Source organism: Mercenaria mercenaria, chromosome 8, assembly GCF_021730395.1.
Source record: "Mercenaria mercenaria strain notata chromosome 8, MADL_Memer_1, whole genome shotgun sequence".
Lineage (NCBI taxonomy): Eukaryota > Metazoa > Mollusca > Bivalvia > Venerida > Veneridae > Mercenaria > Mercenaria mercenaria.
In genome coordinates, this window is record NC_069368.1 from 13405245 (window position 1) to 13423150 (window position 17906).

General features: G+C 36.7%; 2 protein-coding genes across 2 annotated transcripts in view; one reads left to right on the forward strand and one right to left on the reverse strand.

Moving 5' to 3' along the window:
* The window catches only part of LOC123523023 (DNA polymerase kappa-like), a 94293-nt gene that overhangs the window by 31259 nt on the left and 45128 nt on the right, over positions 1–17906 (reverse strand). Inside the window, exon 9 of the mRNA XM_045300606.2 lies at positions 14035–14067. Coding sequence (XP_045156541.2) covers positions 14035–14067 — 33 coding nt within the window. The remainder of the gene's footprint in view (positions 1–14034; positions 14068–17906) is intronic.
* Positions 3963–11934, forward strand: LOC123523025 (uncharacterized). Its single transcript, XM_045300608.2, has 2 exons — positions 3963–4111; positions 9169–11934. Exon 2 carries the CDS (start codon positions 9170–9172, stop codon positions 11249–11251), a length of 2082 nt encoding a protein of 693 aa, XP_045156543.2. The 5' UTR covers positions 3963–4111; position 9169; the 3' UTR covers positions 11252–11934.

The following is a 17906-nucleotide window of genomic DNA, read 5'->3' on the forward strand; positions in this document are numbered from 1 at the left end:
TGTCCATTGGACACTGATGCCCCCATATACTGCACCATCCTCTGAATAGCAAAGTTTTTTGTACAGACAATCTTAACATGAAGGATGTTCGACTAAAGTTTTGAAGCAAGCGGTATTCAGATAAGGTTGTGCATCTGAAATGTTTGAATCAATTCCTTCAACAAGAGCTGTCACTAATGGTGACAAATGCCACCGCAGTGCCTTGACCTTTGACCTGGTGACCTTGACCTATGACCTGGTGACCCAAACTCAATAAGTACTATCAGCATGTGAAGTTTGAAGGTCCTGGGTGCAGTGGTTCGCGAGTAAAGTGCCTTCATGCAAAAAGCTAACGTTGTGACGAATGAATGAACGAACGAACTAACTAACGAACGGACGGACAGTTGAAAACTAATATGCCTCCCTTCAGGGGCATAAAAAGTGTATGAGGAGTTGAACACACCAAATTTCTTCACTATGGCCTATTTTGTGAAATTAAGAAAGGGCCATAATTTTAGAAATGAAGAGCCACAGGAAAAAGTACATTATTTATGGTCATCTGCACATCAAGCTCCTACATCTGTGAAACTTTCAAGCATATTCTTTCAATAGTGTTTAAGGAGTTGGACACACATAATTTTTCTCTATATTCTACAAAGCAAAACTATCTAAGGCATACATGCCAGAATTTTTCAGAACGTTTCCGGGATTCTGAGTTAAAATTTCCGGGATTTTTACCTTTTGTCCGGGACATACATCGTGACATTGGTATTCGTCTGTTTCATGCAAAAATATCGTAATATTACATGTAGTTTTACGAGATAAACATTGTTCACTCGCTTACAATGTTTTAATTTGCTGCAAATGTCGTTTAGCTTTCCAAGGGAGGTAAATACATGTACAGGTAATACACATCTATAGTTCGGCACGTGAATTTATTGCGTTCCCGAGGTGAACAGAATTAGGAGACTTACTATATACGAAGAATCAACCTGGTCATAGTGATTTAGATTCTAGCTAATTTGGTATCATTCTAAAGCTTAAACATTTATCTAATAATTAAACTGAATCCTTAAAGGAATAAAATATATCTTGTAAATAAAATCGCCAATATAAAATATTTGGAGTCGGGTCAATTTCCATGGGTCGGTTGGCAAAGGCATTCAATATTTTAATTTAGAGTATGTGCGACAATCGATCTTGATCTTAAATTATTACAACCTTTTAAAGTAATTATCGTTTAATTGACCGTTTTCAATAATCTCTTTCATAAAGGCTACATGTAGCTTTACCGCCAACGTGCTAAAAACAAAGATTTACGACTATTGTTCCTAATTTAAGTACCATAAAACATTTATTGATTGCATAATCCTGTCAGTTCTTAATCAGGGTCATCATAATAACTGACTGTAACTTAATCAGTGTCATCAAAAGATCGTCGCGTGATCAAAGCGGACTTAATCAACACATGTCCCGCTCGAGGGCATGAAACTGATTAGGAATAAACAATGTGACACCGGGGACTGTTTATTGTGTAAAATTCAACAACTTATAGACAAAAAAACAAGTTTTTTGGGGGATTATTTTTATTTCTTCCTGTATTTTTATTTTTCCAGGACATTTCAAGACTGTCCGGGACACCGGGACGAGTATGTAATTTCCAGGACAATCCCGGACAATCCGGGACATATCACATGTATGTCTAAGGGCCATAACTGCACTAAAAATAGTCACAGAAAAATTCATTGTTCATCTGTGAAAGTTTTTTAGCCGACTTTGCAGTTTAATTGATTGAAAATATTTTTCTTGCATCAAACGTGACCACCACTTATAGATAGATAAGATTTATTTCAAAATAAAATGTCCAGTTACATGGCAAGTATGACATCAATACATACAACAAACAATAAACAATGTATGAATTAATATAGCCATGTCAATCCACATTATATGTCAAGGATAACACAAAACAAGAGTGCCAGAATGTCACAATATACGCCCGTCACAGCAAATTTCTTCACACTAGCACCTATATTTGCAAATGGAATTTTAATTTTGTGGTAGTAATTATTGTAATTCTTTCGTTTTTCTAAATCCACATAAAAACTCCTTACCAGGTAGAGATACCTTAAAATACACCTAAAATTTGAAAGTAACATCTATGTTGTACCACAGAAAAGTGGTCTTGGCTTTTCCCTATAGTCAATTATAAAAAAGTTACAATATAAGTTATTTATAGTAACAACTAAGTGAAGTTAATCTTAAAAAAATCCCCCCCCAAAAATTGTAGGTCCACACAAAAATCCTTACCAGGTAGAGACAGGTCAAAATACACCTTAGAATTGGATGTAACATGCATGTTGTACTACAGAAAAGTGGTCTCGATTTTTCCCTACAGCTAGTAATGAAAAAGTTACAATACAAGCTATTTATAGTAAAAACAAAGGGAAGTAATTCTAAAGAAGGTACCTGCACATGACATTTCATCTCATTATGGTGTACAATTGTGCAAAGTTACATCAAAATCCCTCCATGCATGAAGAAGAAATGCTTCGGACAAAGTCATTCTTGTATCTGACCTTTGGCCTGTAAGTGTGACCTTGACCTTAGACCTAGGGACCTGGTTCTTGCGCGAGACACTCCATCTCGTGGTGGTGAACATCTGTGCAAAGTTATATCAAAATCCCTCTATGCATGAAGAAGAAATGCTCCGGACAATGTTTTCATTCTTGTATCCTTTGACCTCTAAGTGTGACCTTGACCTTAGACCTAGGGACATGGTTTTTGCGCATGACACTCTGTCTCATGATGGTGAAAAATTGAGCCAAGTTACATCAAAATCCCTCCATGCATGAAGAAGAAATGCTCCAGACAAAGTCATTCTTGAATTTGACCTTTGATCTCTAAGTGTGACCTTGACCTTAGACCTAGGGACCTGGATCTTCGCATGACACTCCGTCTCATGATGGTGAACAATTGTGCCAAGTTTCATCAAAATCCCTCCATGCATGAAGAAGATATGCTCCGGACAAAGTCATTCTTTAATTTGACCTTTGATCTCTAAGTGTGACCTTGACCTTAGACCTAGGGACCTGGATCTTCGCACGACACTCCGTCTCATGATGGTGAACAACTGTGCCAAGTTTCATCAAAATCCTTCCATGCATGAAGAAGATATGCTCCGGACAAAGTCTGTGGATGTCCGCCCAACGGCCCGCCAGGGGTGTTCCCATAATAAGTCCCGTTTTTCAAACAGGCATATAAAAAGAGTTTTAATAAACTCTTGTTTCCATTGTGGTCCTTGAGATGTAGTGTTGTATGACATACTAGGAAGAATCAATGAATGAGAATTGTTCTGAGTTGCCCTGAAAACATTAAAATGACTAGGCTATGACTAGACTATACTAAAAATGTTTAAAGCACATGTAAAAATCAAACACATTTAAATGACTAGACTATCTATCTGAACAAATTATAGCACATGTTGTAAAAGTTAAATAGAATTTAAAAAATGTGCCTTGACCCTGGATTTAAAAGAAGGGGTAGTTCTAGAATCCCTGCAGAGGCAAACTGTTCCACAAGGTGCACCCCACAAGGCAAAAGATTTTTTGCCAAAGCCTTTGACAATAGGAATAGCATATCTCTTGCTATCTGACACTATATCACATGGACTGTCAGAGTTGGAATCAACATTTACCCTGAACCTAGTAGAGTAATTATGTACAGCACTAACAGGGGTAAAATTATCACTCATATATGAGGGAGCAAGGTTTGAATTTCTTTTAATTTTTATTCAGCATTGACAATAATCTTCAAGAAAATGCAAGTTACAGACATTTAAAATTGGTCCTAATGTGTGCTGTAGCCATTAGAAATATGTCAATCTTATATGGAAATTAAGAATAAAGAACAGCTATTTAGTGTGTTGTAACCTTTAATGGCCAAAATATGGTGTTGCAATACCTACTATAATTTTCATAATTGACTGAAAAAATGTGCAACAAGCAATGTCATGTGACCGGAAGCATGTGACTTGTATTAACAATCTATTTAGACATTTTTCACATTCCATACAGACCGTGTTCTGACTACTTATTTATTTAGTTGAAGAACTCTGCTGCTAACAGATCAGGTAAATACCAAAAACATCTTTTTTTATCAAAACATTTCATTCACCTGTTGTTCAAAAACTATATATAGATCAAGTATAATTATATCAATCTAAATGTACATGAATGTTGCCTATACATTGTATATGATTACCTATATAGCAGTGGTGTAGTAAAATGCTGAAACACCATAATATTATACAATAACACAACACTTGGTGACTTACCAGTGGCATAGCTTAACTGAGTAAGACAAAGATATGCTGTTAAATTTGTAAACCATTTAGATTCAAGTTTTATGTGAATAATTGATTAAATCTTATTTGATATTTCATTTTCAACATAATTTTAGATATAAACAACCATATAAATATATTAGGGGAAAAAGGAAATCTATAACACTCTGTATCCCAGACACTTCCTTTGGGAAAATGGGGTTTAAACTTTAAGTAGATCTAACTTACATTTACTTTTGAAATATTTTACACTGTGGCATGTTAAGCATCAAAAGATAACCCAAATCAACATTAACTTTTCTATTTGTGTTGTAAATTCTATCTACATGTGTCAGGAAATGGATACACAAATCGGCAATAACCTCTCAAGTACCTGTAAACCTTGATCAGGGTATTACTGAACAAACAAATAAATCATTGAATAAATAAAGTCCACTTCAACTTTAAAGGTCACAAGGTGGTCAATCACATTTGAGCATCATTTCATGATAACTTTCAGTTTTCATATAATCTGTTAGAAATTTATTTAGTGTTTGAAATTATTTTTTGTCCAATGGCATTGCAGTACTTTTCAAATTTTCAGGAAATTTATTTTAGTAAATCAGCATTAACTTGCAATTGTTTATTAATCAAGTTAGTCTTGTACATAGAAGGGACAAGAGGTGTGTTATTGATTTTATTTGCTCTGACATCATCTAGAAACAAAAAATAATTTCAAACACTAAGTAGGTTAGTGTTTATTAATGTGCATTTACAAAACTTATCAGCCTCACAGTTGCGCCGCTCATAACTGATTAAACTTTGTAAATACACATTCATAAACACTAACCTATACTTAAGGAACAAAAAGACCCATTACATAATTTTATACCCCTTTTAGATATGTCTATTTTATCACTTTTTATGTAATTTTGTAATTACCTTCCTTTTAAGATAAAAATAATTAAAAAGTGGTCTATTTCCTTTGATTACAATATAATTTCTAGCTACACATTCGTATTTGACAAATATTGGAATATTTCAACAACTTGAAACAAAAGGCAAATTTTTAAACAGCATATACCTATAGAATCTATCTTTTTTTCAATCTATCTTGGTTGCACAATCGAGATAGACAAACAATTGCCAAATAAACTTGCATTTCTAATTAATTTTGGCAAAATATGTATTTATCAAAGCAAATCTTTGACAACATTAATACAGTAGTGGTTATATAAATATTATTCCTTTAGACAAAATACGTTCAATTTATATTTACGCTAAAATAATACTGTCTTGGTTAGACAATCGGGTTCAGAAAACAAATTTCAAAAATTTCACTGACATGTGTGTTAAGAACTCAATGAACATAAATGAGTGTAAATAATCAGTTGGTTAAGTTTTGAACAAAACCACTAGTTGACCAAAATCTGATTTATAGATATACCTCCTTTAAATATATACTAGACAACAAGAACCACTGCAATATAATAGTATAAATTATGTTTATATAAAATTAATAAAAAGTTTGCATATTGACAGTACTGTGCGTTAGTTTTAAAACATCAAATCATCAAAGTGAACAAGTTTTTGAAGTTTCAATCCATTCCCATTAGTGGGTACTGAGATACCAGCTTACGCATAAAAGCTTAATCAAAATTTCTAAGCAGGGGTGTGGAAATCCCAATATTTTTCACATGTCCACGGACAAATAAGAATTAAAAATCTACTTGTCCGCAGTTAAACCTTACTTGCCCAGATTTTCAACATTTAAGCATGTATGAAACTAATTCTTTGTTTCGGCAAAGTAGTATAAATACAATTTTTTATATAATATTTCTTATTTTTATAGCTCTTTGGTTTCAGACAATAATCCACAGGTAGTACCAAAAGCAAACATAATATAAAATATAATACTGTCACTGTTTCAAACAAGAGGGTCATGATGACCCTGGATCGCTCACCTGAGTAATATGAGCTACATGTTTAAAATGTCAAACTGATGATTTTTAGAAAAATTTTGATGGGGGGGGGGGGGGGGGTCATGATTTGAACAAAGTTTATAGAAGTCTACTAGGCAATGTTACATATCAAATATCTAAGATTTAGGCCTTCTGGTTTATTTTTAGCAAATTTATGCAGATTTCCCCTGGGGTCATAATTTGAACAAATTTTGTAGAGGTCCACTAGGCAATGCTACATGTCAAATATCTAAGCTCTAGGCCTTCTGGTTTATTTTTTTTTCATTTTTTGAAGATTTTCCTATAGAAATCTATGTAACATCAAGTGACCCCTGGGGTGGGGTCAATTTTGACCCCGGGGTCATGATTTGAACAACTTTAGTAGAGGTCCACTAGGCAATGCTACATGTCAAATATCTAAGGTCTAGGGCTTCTGGTTTTTGAGAATAAGATTTTTAAAGATATTCCTATGTAAAATCAAGTGACCCCTGGGGCAGGGTCAATTTTGACCCCGGGTTCATGATTTGAACAAACTTGGTAGAGGTCCACTAGGCAATGCTTCACACTAAATATCTAAGCTCTATGGCTTTGGTTTTTGAGAAGATTTTTGAAGTTTTTCGAGTTCTGCATGGAATTCAATTCTTTGAACAATTTTGAAAGGGGACCACCCAAGGTTCATTCCTGTGAAGTTTGGTGTAATTCTGCCCTGCGGTTTTCAAGAAGAAGATTTTTTTAGAAATTGTTGACAGACGACGCACTACGCATGATGGGCATCAAGCGGTCACAATAGCTCACCTGGTCACTTCGTGACAGGTGAGCTAAAAATATAAGCTTCCCACACTTGCTTCTGTTCGTCCGTAAGGCAGTCAAGCATTTAACAGAAATGCCTAGAAGATCGCCCATCATGCTATGCGAAGCCGTAGGATACATGAAACTTTCTGACTCGTACTGGCCAGCTATTTGTGCTTTGACTGTTGATTTTATTGGCAGAGGAAGTTGTAACGACGAATTTGTCCTAAAACTAACATAGTGTTTAACGTTTCCGGTTACTATTCGCCAAGTTACCATGTGCAAAATCACGCGAGACTGAGACAGTGAACCAATCAGAGCTCAGAAAAAGAGATGCTAAATTTAGACGCTAAATGCTAAAATCGAGAGGCCCTCGGTGGGTGAAACATTCGTTTCATATGTCAAATTCATTTATAAAGTCCATAAACTTGAAGCAGTGATCAGTGTTTCAAAATTATTCTTTTCTTTTCTCATTTCAAACCAGAAAATTTGTGCTTGTCCGCGGACAAACGGAATGCAAAAACACACTTGTCCGCTGTCAAAAAGTCCTGAGTCGGACATAGGAATTCCACACCACTGCTAAGTTGTAAAAGGGGCATAATTTTGTAAAAAAGCAAAATAGAGTTATAGAACCTGTGCAATGTAAGTCAGTTTTTCCCATTGTATATGTGTGTGAAGTTTAAATCCAGCCTTCATAAACAAGAGGGCCATGATGGCCATATACATCGCTCACCAGAGTTGATCTGGCCTACTGACCTAGTTTTTGACCCCGCATGACCAAGAGTTGAACACAAAGATCATCAAGATAATCATTCTGACTAAATTTCATAAAGATTTGGTTACAACTGTGGCCTCTAGAGTGTTCACAAACTTTTCTTTTGATTTGAATGGTGACGTAGTTTTTGACCCCATATGACCCAGATTGGAAGCTGACCTATAGATTATGAGACAAACATTCTGACTAATTCCCATGAGTTTCAAACTTAAATTGTGGTCTCTAGAGTGTTGAAAAGACTTTCCTTTGATCTGGCCTAGTGACCTAGTTTTTGATCCCACATGACCCAGATTCATACTTGACCTAGAAATGATGAAGACAAACACTCTGACCCAGTTTCATAAAGATTGAGTCACAAATGTGGCCTCTAAAGTGTTCACAAGCTTTTCCTTTGATTTGACCAGGTGACCTAGTTTTTGACCCCATATGACCCAGTTTCGAACTCGACCTAGAGATCATCAAGACAAACATTCTGGCCAAGTTTCATAAAGATTGGGTCAAAAATGTGGTCTCTAGTGTTCACAAGCTTTTCCATTGATCTGAACTACTGACCTAGTTTTTGACCCCACATGACCAAGTTTCAAATCTGACCTAGAGATCATCAAGACTAACATTCTGAACAAGTTTCATAAATATTGGGTCAAAAATGTGGTCTCTAGAGTGTTCACAAGCTTTTCCATTAATTTGAACTACTGACCTAGTTTTTGACCCCACATGACCCAGTTTCGAACTTGACCTAGAGATCATCAAGACAAACATTCTGACCAAGTTTCATAAAGATTGGGTCAAAAATGTGGTCTCTAGAGTGTTCACAAGCTTTTCCATTGATCTGACCTATTGACCTAGTTTCTGACCCCACATGACCCAGTTTCGAACTTGACTTAGAGATTAACAAGACTAACATTCTGACCAAGTTTCATAAATATTAGATCAATAATATGGTCTCTAGAGTGTCACAAGGCAAATGTTGACGGACGCCAGACGGCGCACATCCACGGATGCCAGACAATGACTGGTCACAATAGCTCACCTTAAGCACTTTGTGCTCTGGTGAGCTAAAAAATTAATCAAATTGGGATGCAGACGCATTGTTGAGTCCAATAGCTCTACCTATTCTTTGAATAGTTGAGCTTAAAATTTCTAAGTCAAAAAAGGGGCATAATTGTGCAAAGAAGAATTAAGAACCCTGTGCAATGCATATATCAGATCATCACACTGAAAAAGTGTGTGAAGTTTCAATCCATTACTATTAGTGGTATTTATTTCTTAAATATTAACCACATGGAGCTATCTTTTTTATTTGAAACTACCAACTACTACTTCACTTTCTTATTTTCCAGAATGTCGATGGGATCTGATGAGAAAATATCACTGAAACTAGTCGAGGTCTTGAAAGAGATTGGCTTAAGTGAACAGACAGTGCTGAAGATGAGAAATACTTACATTTTATCCGAGACCCTTGATAATATTCCTTCCAAAATACTCAACACTGGTGAAAAGACTTACATGTTTGGTAGCAACACAGAAGGAACAACCACATGTGGCTTAGAATCGGATGTAGACACGCTCCTTTGCATTAAATTTTACAATGTTATGCAGCACACAAGTGAATTCAAACTGAACATGCTTCAGAATTTGATGATGATAAATTCAGAAGCATCACCTGGGTACTGCTTTCTACAAATAGCTGGCTATGATGATTCCGTAATATTAAGTAATCCAATTAACACTTACAAAGACAAAGCTGGAAGAACACTACTTAAGAATACAATGAACAATTACGCTGCTGGGATGGTAGGGCTGAAAGGAATGGATGTTCATGGTCCCTCTTTAGCTAGTAATGCATATCTAGGATATAGGGCAGAAGACACAGTAACAGCATTTCCGTGCACCTCTTGGCCAAAGGTAGCCCAAAGCTGGTTGAGCGCTCCAAGTAAGGGACAATGGCCATCAGGGGAGTTGAAGAAAGTTTGTGCGAATAAAAAATGTTTTGTAGTTCCAGTCGCAAGCAGAGGTAGTAAATACCGCGATCTGGAATGGAGAATATCATTTTCTCTGGCAGAGCGTTATTTGATGTTCAGTTTGAACATAACACAGATAAGATGCTACGTCCTGATGAAAATGATTCTAAAATCATACCTTAACCTAGAAGGAGATTTCCTGTCCAGCTATATGTGTAAAACGGTCTTATTTCACTGTGTTGAAAATGAAGATCCAAATATCTGGCAGGAGCAGAATCAAATTAAGTGTTTAAATTACTGCTGTAAGAAGTTAAAAGAATTTGTAAGGGATAGAAACTGTCCTCATTTCATCTTGCGGGAAAACAATTTGATGTTGCATCGCTTTTCAACAAACGATGGCACTAAGATACTGTCAAAATTAGAAAATATTTTAAGCAATACATGTGAAATACTCCTCAGTATCAAGATTGATGACCTTGGCAACAGACTTAAGCAGAAATTAAACAAGGTTTATAGACCTATCAATGGACAATATCCTAGTGCAGCCATGGAAAGCGAATGCCGTCTTCTGATTGAAATTGCGTCAACAGTCAGTGATGCTCATAAAATGCTATTATCACATGCAACGCCAAACACCATGTTTAAAACTCTTTTTGCGCTACTAGGATATTGTAAACACAGCAATTGTTTTAAGAAGACAGCTGGATATTATCTTGCTAGTCTCTTCTGCACTTCAACTGCAATGACAATTGCATCGTCTCATATTTGCCTGGAAAAACAGGTTTCAAGGGAAGCACTATTCTGGATTAAAGCAGGACTGAACTCTGATGTAGCATCTAGCAGACTCAAACTTGCCTCTGCTTTGTACTCTTCTGGACATGCACAGGAAGTCAATAAAGTACTTGATGATACAGCAAACCTATATGCTAAAGGTTTCTTCAAGGTTCAACCCATGTGCAACTGTGACAGCTATCCGTATCTATGTAGATCCATCGAGTTTGATGTATGTGAAATACAGATACAAAACGTTATAGCATTTTGTGTGCGATTTTTGCCATATGAAATAAACTGTATTCCAAAAGAATTGCGCTATGAAATGTTCCGAACCACGAAAGGAGATCAGCCTTATAGAAGAGTTGATGGCTACTGGATGGACTGGGCTGCTGTAGATTCATATCCATTTCTGTACTTTCTATATTATAAGACATTTGGATGCCTCCAACTAAGGGAGTATCAATTACAGACTTTAAATTATCTTCATTTGCAAGCCACAGAAATGTACACACTTAACTTAGCACACAGGGAAACTGCCTTAAATCTAGTTGGTCAATTAATGGAACAGGAAAACAGAGTAACTACAGCTTTTCAATGTTATTTACAGTCACTCAAAATACGCGACAGAAACAATGCCGCCAAGTGGCATATATGTAGACTACTTGCGGAGCTGATAGCAGGCTACTGAAATTCTGCTATATACGAGAACAAAGGAAAATGGTAACAATATAAAATTCAACATACGTAAATGAAGAATGCCTTTCTTGAATAAAGAAAAAGCAATATCCAACTTGTGCATACAACAATTGCTAATTTATAACTTGTTCAAAGGAAGAATCAATCATGTCCAGCATGATAAGGGTTAAGGAGGACCTGAAAGTGTCCCTATGGGCATGACTTCAGATGATTAATTAAACCAATCAACCTTCTGAATCCAGCTACATGGCTTCCTCACATGACTGTTGATAGCTTGCAAGGCTTGTACCGAAAGTGACCATTTTTTTGGGCCATCCAAATAAACCATCTGACATTAATCATAGCTTTACGGCTGAGAAAAGTATTGGAATACCTAAAATGTTATTTGAACAGAACAATATGTAGAAAGTGGTTTAACTGAAACAATTCAATGCTAAAGGTCCAGAAAAATTTAATATCAAACTTAATACCTAGTATGTAAACTTCTGAATTTATGTACATTTGAAATACATTTTCTTGCAATTTTATTATTAGGTATGTGTGGTAGAAATGTTCACTTTATATTCCCATATAGATACATGCTTTTCTGTATTCATAAAATCTTTATTATTAGCACAGTATGTCAATATGAATTGTGTTTTCTCTATTCCGGAAATAAAACCTTTTCAAACAGTCCATGGAAAATATTTTTTCTTGGAAAAATAGAGAGACTTCGAAAAAGCATTCCCATTTGTCTGAATGCTCTTGCCAATGTAACAGTTAATTTGCCATTTTAAAGACATCTTACTGTATCTGTCCAATACAATATTATGGCGCCCGCCCGCTTAGCTCAGTAGGTAAGAGCGTTGGTCTACGGATCGCGGGGTCGCGTGTTCGATCCTCGGGCGGGGCGTATGTTCTCCGTGACTATTTGATAAACGACATTGTATCTGCAATCATTAGTCCTCCACCTCTGATAATTCAAGTGGGGAAGTTGGCAGTTACTTGTGGAGAACAGGTTTGTACTGGTACAGAATCCAGGAACACTGGTTAGGTTAACTGCCCGCCGTTACATGACTGAAATACTGTTGAAAAACGGCGTTAAACCCAACACAAACAAACAATATTATGGCCAATCAAAAATGGACTTGGTGGATTTTCAAAGTCAAGAAATTCCTCCTTTTGTAAAAACCATCTGTTGTACATTTTGTAAATTTTTGATACAATTATCACCCAATCACGCCGCAAAGCTGCAAAATATACAACTGAAGTTAGACTGAAGAGGTTCCATCACCATGATGAAGATATAGCCACATGTCCAAGCTAACTTAAATCATGAGCTTAGAATTTATTTGACCAATCAATTAAATTTTAATAGGATATAATAACAAAAATATTCAAATAGTACAGCTTTTGTAATCTCCCTTTTGTCCGCTTCTGCATCACAAAATTTTTGCATACGAGGTTTCTCTACTTGAGCAAAAGCTGTCTTTGGCATCATTAAATGACTTCCCAAGACAAGTTACATAACTCTAGCTTTTATTTTGTCAAAATTATACCCCTTAGACTTTCAGGGTAAAGTTTTGCATATAAGCAGGTTTCTTGTAAACTACTCTAGGCAAAATGCTTTCAAACTTGACCTAGATACAATCAAGACATACATTCCAAGTTTTATAAAGATTGGGTCAAAATTGTGGCCTCTAGAGTGTTAACAAGGCAAATGAATGAAAACTGAATCCTTTCACATATCAATTCTACTATAACAAGAGCTCACTGAATATGAAATGTCCCCCTCCCCTCCCCACCACATACCCCGATGCATTCAGTAATTGCACAAGGAACAGAAATTATTTGGTCACTGTACAAAAAAGATCTTCTGTTCTGGGTCAATGTGACTTTACCTTTGACCTACTGACCTCAAAATTAATAGGGTCATCTGCTGGTCATGATCAACCTCCCTATTAAGTTCAATGATCCTAGGCCCTAGCGTTCTTAAGTTATTGTCAGGAAATGGTTCAACTGTTCACTGTCAATGTGATCTTGCCTCAAAATCTATAGGAGTCAACTGCTGGTCATGACCAACTTCCCTATCAACTTTCATGATACTTGGCCTAAGAGTTCTTGAGTTATCATTCAAAATTGTTTAACTGTAACGGGTCACTGTGACCTTGACTTTTGACCTACTGACCTCAAAATCAACAGGTACCATTTGCTGATCATGATCAAACTCCCTATCAAGTTTCTTGATCCTAGGCCCCAAGCGTTCTCAAGTTATCATTGGAAAACTGTTTAACTGTTCTGGGTCACTGTGACCTTGACTTTTGACCTACTGATCTCAAAATCAATAGGGGTCATCTGTTGGTTATGACCAACCTCCCTATCAGCTTTCATGATCTTAAGGCCAAGCATTCTGAGTTATCATCCAGAAACTGTCTTTGTGACCTTGACCTTTGACCTCAAAATCAATAGAGGTCATCTGCTGGTCATGACCAACCTCTTCATTAACTTTCATGATTCTAGGCCCAAGCATTCTTGAGTTATCATCCGGAAACCATTCAACTGTTCCGGGTCACTGTGACCTTGACCTTTGACCTACTGATCTCAAAATCAATAGGGGTCATCTGCTGGTCATGAACAGCCTCCATATCAACTTTCATGATTCTAGGCCCAAGCGTTCTTGATTTATCATCCGGAAACAGATTGGTCTACATACAGACTGACCAACATCTGCACAATAATGTACCCCTTCCTTCTTCGAGGAGGGGTGGGGAGGGGGGATAAAAATAAGTTGCCTACCTTTCTGTACTCATGCTTTTCCTTTCACTGTCCCTAGAAAGACAAAAAGAAACACATATACAGCCTACATAAACTCTGCTGAGTAACTGAATTTTTAAAGTTCAAAAATTATTTTTGCTGAAAAGCTGCCCCAATACAATGTTATAAAATGATGGCACTATTGTCCTGGGTAGAGTTCAAGCTGGTTAAAACTTTCACTGACATTGACCTTTTACTTAGGCCTAAAAAAAATATATGTCTGTTTCCTGTAACCCGACCGACCGTAAGTTTTTACCGCCGACCGCAATTTTTTTATGGGCCGAAATTCGAGATTCTGATCATATCTTTATTGATTATAGGGATAATTTAGTTGTACCCGACCTCGTCACGCAGAGTAACGAACGTTCCTGGTTCTGTTGACATGAAACAACATGGCGAAAAGCCTGTTTGTCGTTGATGCATATCGAGTTCAAAAGTTCTGCCCCTTGTCAATCAAAATCTCGGTGAATTTCAATACTGTTCGCCGCCACAAGCGGAAGTATGGCAGTAGGCGGAGCGTCATATACTAATTAGCTACTGACAGATGTCAATCACGCCACGCGCCGACTGACATGTGGTCATCTCGCGGTTTGTATTTAGTACAATAATGTCCTTCATTATGAAAGGTGTTTATTGATCAATGTGTAAACGTTAATTGATAAACAATTCGTAGAAGAGCAGCCTATTATCATGTTTGTACCACTTGTTCAGGGGTCACGCTGCCGGCTGCACTTGAGCCATTTGCGACAAAAGATTAATTGTGGCCCGGAAAATCTCTTAACTGGCAAAAACGGCCCGAAGCTATGTCTGTCTAGCCTCAGATAAATCTTAACTTTCGTTTCGCAAGGTTTATCAAGTCTAGGCAACGTTGGGCAGAACCAGTGCTGTTTTGGTAGTTGGTAACCCTTACAATTTCGTTTCGGTAAGGATTTACACTATTGATTAATGTAGTTTAATTAATATACTTATTATTGAACAGTGGCGTGTGTCATAATATTAATGCATTCTTGGGCTACATGATTAATTTATTGCTATTAACAAAGTAAAGTATAGTTTGCTTCTCTTCTTGACTTTGATTCACCTAAACACAAGTAATTGATTATATTGTTAGATTGTGAAATTTGATCTCATTCATTGATATGTAAAACAAGAGGACCATGATGGTCCTGAATCACTCACCTCTTCCCACATGACCCAGTTTTAAGTATGACGTCGTTTTTTCTATTATTTGACATAGTGACCTAGTTTTTGAGCTCACGTGACCCAGTTTTGAACTTGCCCTAGATATTATCAAGATAAAAATTCTGACCAATTTTTATGAAGATCCATTGAAAAATATGGTCTCTAGAGAGGTCACAAGGTTTTTCTATTATCTGACCTATTGACCTAGTTTTCGAAGGTACGTGACCCTGTTTTGAACTTTACCTAGATATCATCAAGGTGAACATTCTCACTAATTTTCATGAAGATCTCATGAAAAATATGGCCTCTAGAGAGGTCACAAGGTTTTTCTATTTTTATACCTACTGGCCTAGTTTTTGACCGCACGTGACCCAGTTTCGAAATGGACCTAGATATCATCAAGGTGAACATTCAGATCAATTTTCATGAAGAACCATTGAAAAATATGGCCTCTAGAGAAGTCAAAAGATTTTAATAATTTTAGACCTACTGACCTAGTTTTTGACCGCAGTTGACCCAGTTTCAAACTTGACCTAGATATCATCAAGATGAACATTCAGACCAACTTTCATACAGATCCCATGAAAAGTATGGCCTCTAGAGAGGTCACAAGGTTTTTTTATTATTTGACCTACTGACCTAGTTTTTTAAGGCACGTGACCCAGTTTCAAATTTGACCTAGATATCATCAAGGTGAACATTCTGACCAATTTTTATGGAGATCCATTCACAAGTATGGCCTCTAGAGAGGTCACAAGGTTTTTCTATTTTTAGACCTACTGACCTAGTTTTTGACCGCACATGATCCTGTTTCGAACTTGACCTAGATATCATCAAGATGAACATTCAGACCAATTTTCATACAGATCCCATGAAAAATATGGCCTTTAGAGAGGTCACAAGGTTTTTCTATTATTTGACCTACTGACCTAGTTTTTGAAGGCACGTGACCCACTTTCGAATTTGACCTAGATATCATCAAGATGAACATTCAGACCAACTTTCATACAGATCCCATAAAGAATATGGCCTCTAGAGAGGTCACAAGGTTTTTCTATTATTTGACCTACTGACCTAGTTTTTGATGGCACGTGACCCACTTTCAAACTTGACCTAGATATCATCAAGGTGAACATTCTGACCAATTTTCATGAAGATCTCATGAAATATATGGCCTCTAGAGAGGTCACAAGGTTTTTCTATTTTTAGACCTACTGACCTAGTTTTTGACCGCACGTGACCCAGTTTCAAACTTGACCTAGATATCATCAAGATGAACATTCAGACCAACTTTCATACAGATCCCATGAAAAGTATGGCCTCTAGAGAGGTCACAAGGTTTTTTTATTATTTGACCTACTGACCTAGTTTTTTAAGGCACATGACCCAGTTTCAAATCTGACCTAGATATCATCAAGGTGAACATTCTGACCAATTTTTATGGAGATCCATTCACAAGTATGGCCTCTAGAGAGGTCACAAGGTTTTTCTATTTTTAGACCTACTGACCTAGTTTTTGACCGCACATGACCCTGTTTCGAACTTGACCTAGATATCATCAAGATGAACATTCAGACCAATTTTCATACAGATCCCATGAAAAATATGGCCTTTAGAGAGGTCACAAGGTTTTTCTATTATTTGACCTACTGACCTAGTTTTTGAAGGCACGTGACCCACTTTCGAACTTGACCTAGATATCATCAAGATGAACATTCAGACCAACTTTCATACAGATCCCATAAAGAATAGTGCCTCTAGAGAGGTCACAAGGTTTTTCTATTATTTGACCTACTGACCTAGTTTTTGATAGCACGTGACCCACTTTCAAACTTGACCTAGATATCATCAAGGTGAACATTCTGACCAATTTTCATGAAGATCTCATGAAATATATGGCCTCTAGAGAGGTCACAAGGTTTTTCTATTTTTAGACCTACTGACCTAGTTTTTGACCGCACGTGACCCAGTTTTGAACTTGACCTAGATATCATCAAGACAAACATTCAGACCAACTTTCATACAGATCCCATGAAAAATATGGCCTTAAGAGAGGTCACAAGGTTTTTCTATTATTTGACCTACTGACCTAGTTTTTGATGGCACATGACCCAGTTTCGAACTTGACCTAGATATCATCAAGGTGAACGTTCTGACCAATTTTCATGAAGATCTTGTGAAATATATGGCCTCTAGAGAGGTCACAAGGTTTTTCTATTTTTAGATCTACTGACCTAGTTTTTGAAGGCATGTGACCTTGTTTCAAACTTGACCTAGATATCATCAAGGTGAACTTTCTGACCAATTTATATGAAGATCTTGTGAAATATATGGCCTCTAGAGAGGTCACAAGGTTTTTCTATTTTTAGACCTACTGACCTAGTTTTTGATGGCACGTGACCCAGTTTCGAACTTGACCTAGATATCATCAAGATGAACATTCTGACCAACTTTCATAAAGATCCCATGAAAAATGTGACCTCTAGAGTGGTCACAAGCAAAAGTTTACGGACGGACGGACGCACGCACGCACTGACGGACGACGGACACCGCGCGATCACAAAAGCTCACCTTGTCACTTTGTGACAGGTGAGCTAAAAATGTCATTATACCATATATAAACACTTTGCTAAATTTATCAATGGAGGCAAAAATTAATAAATTAGTTAGTA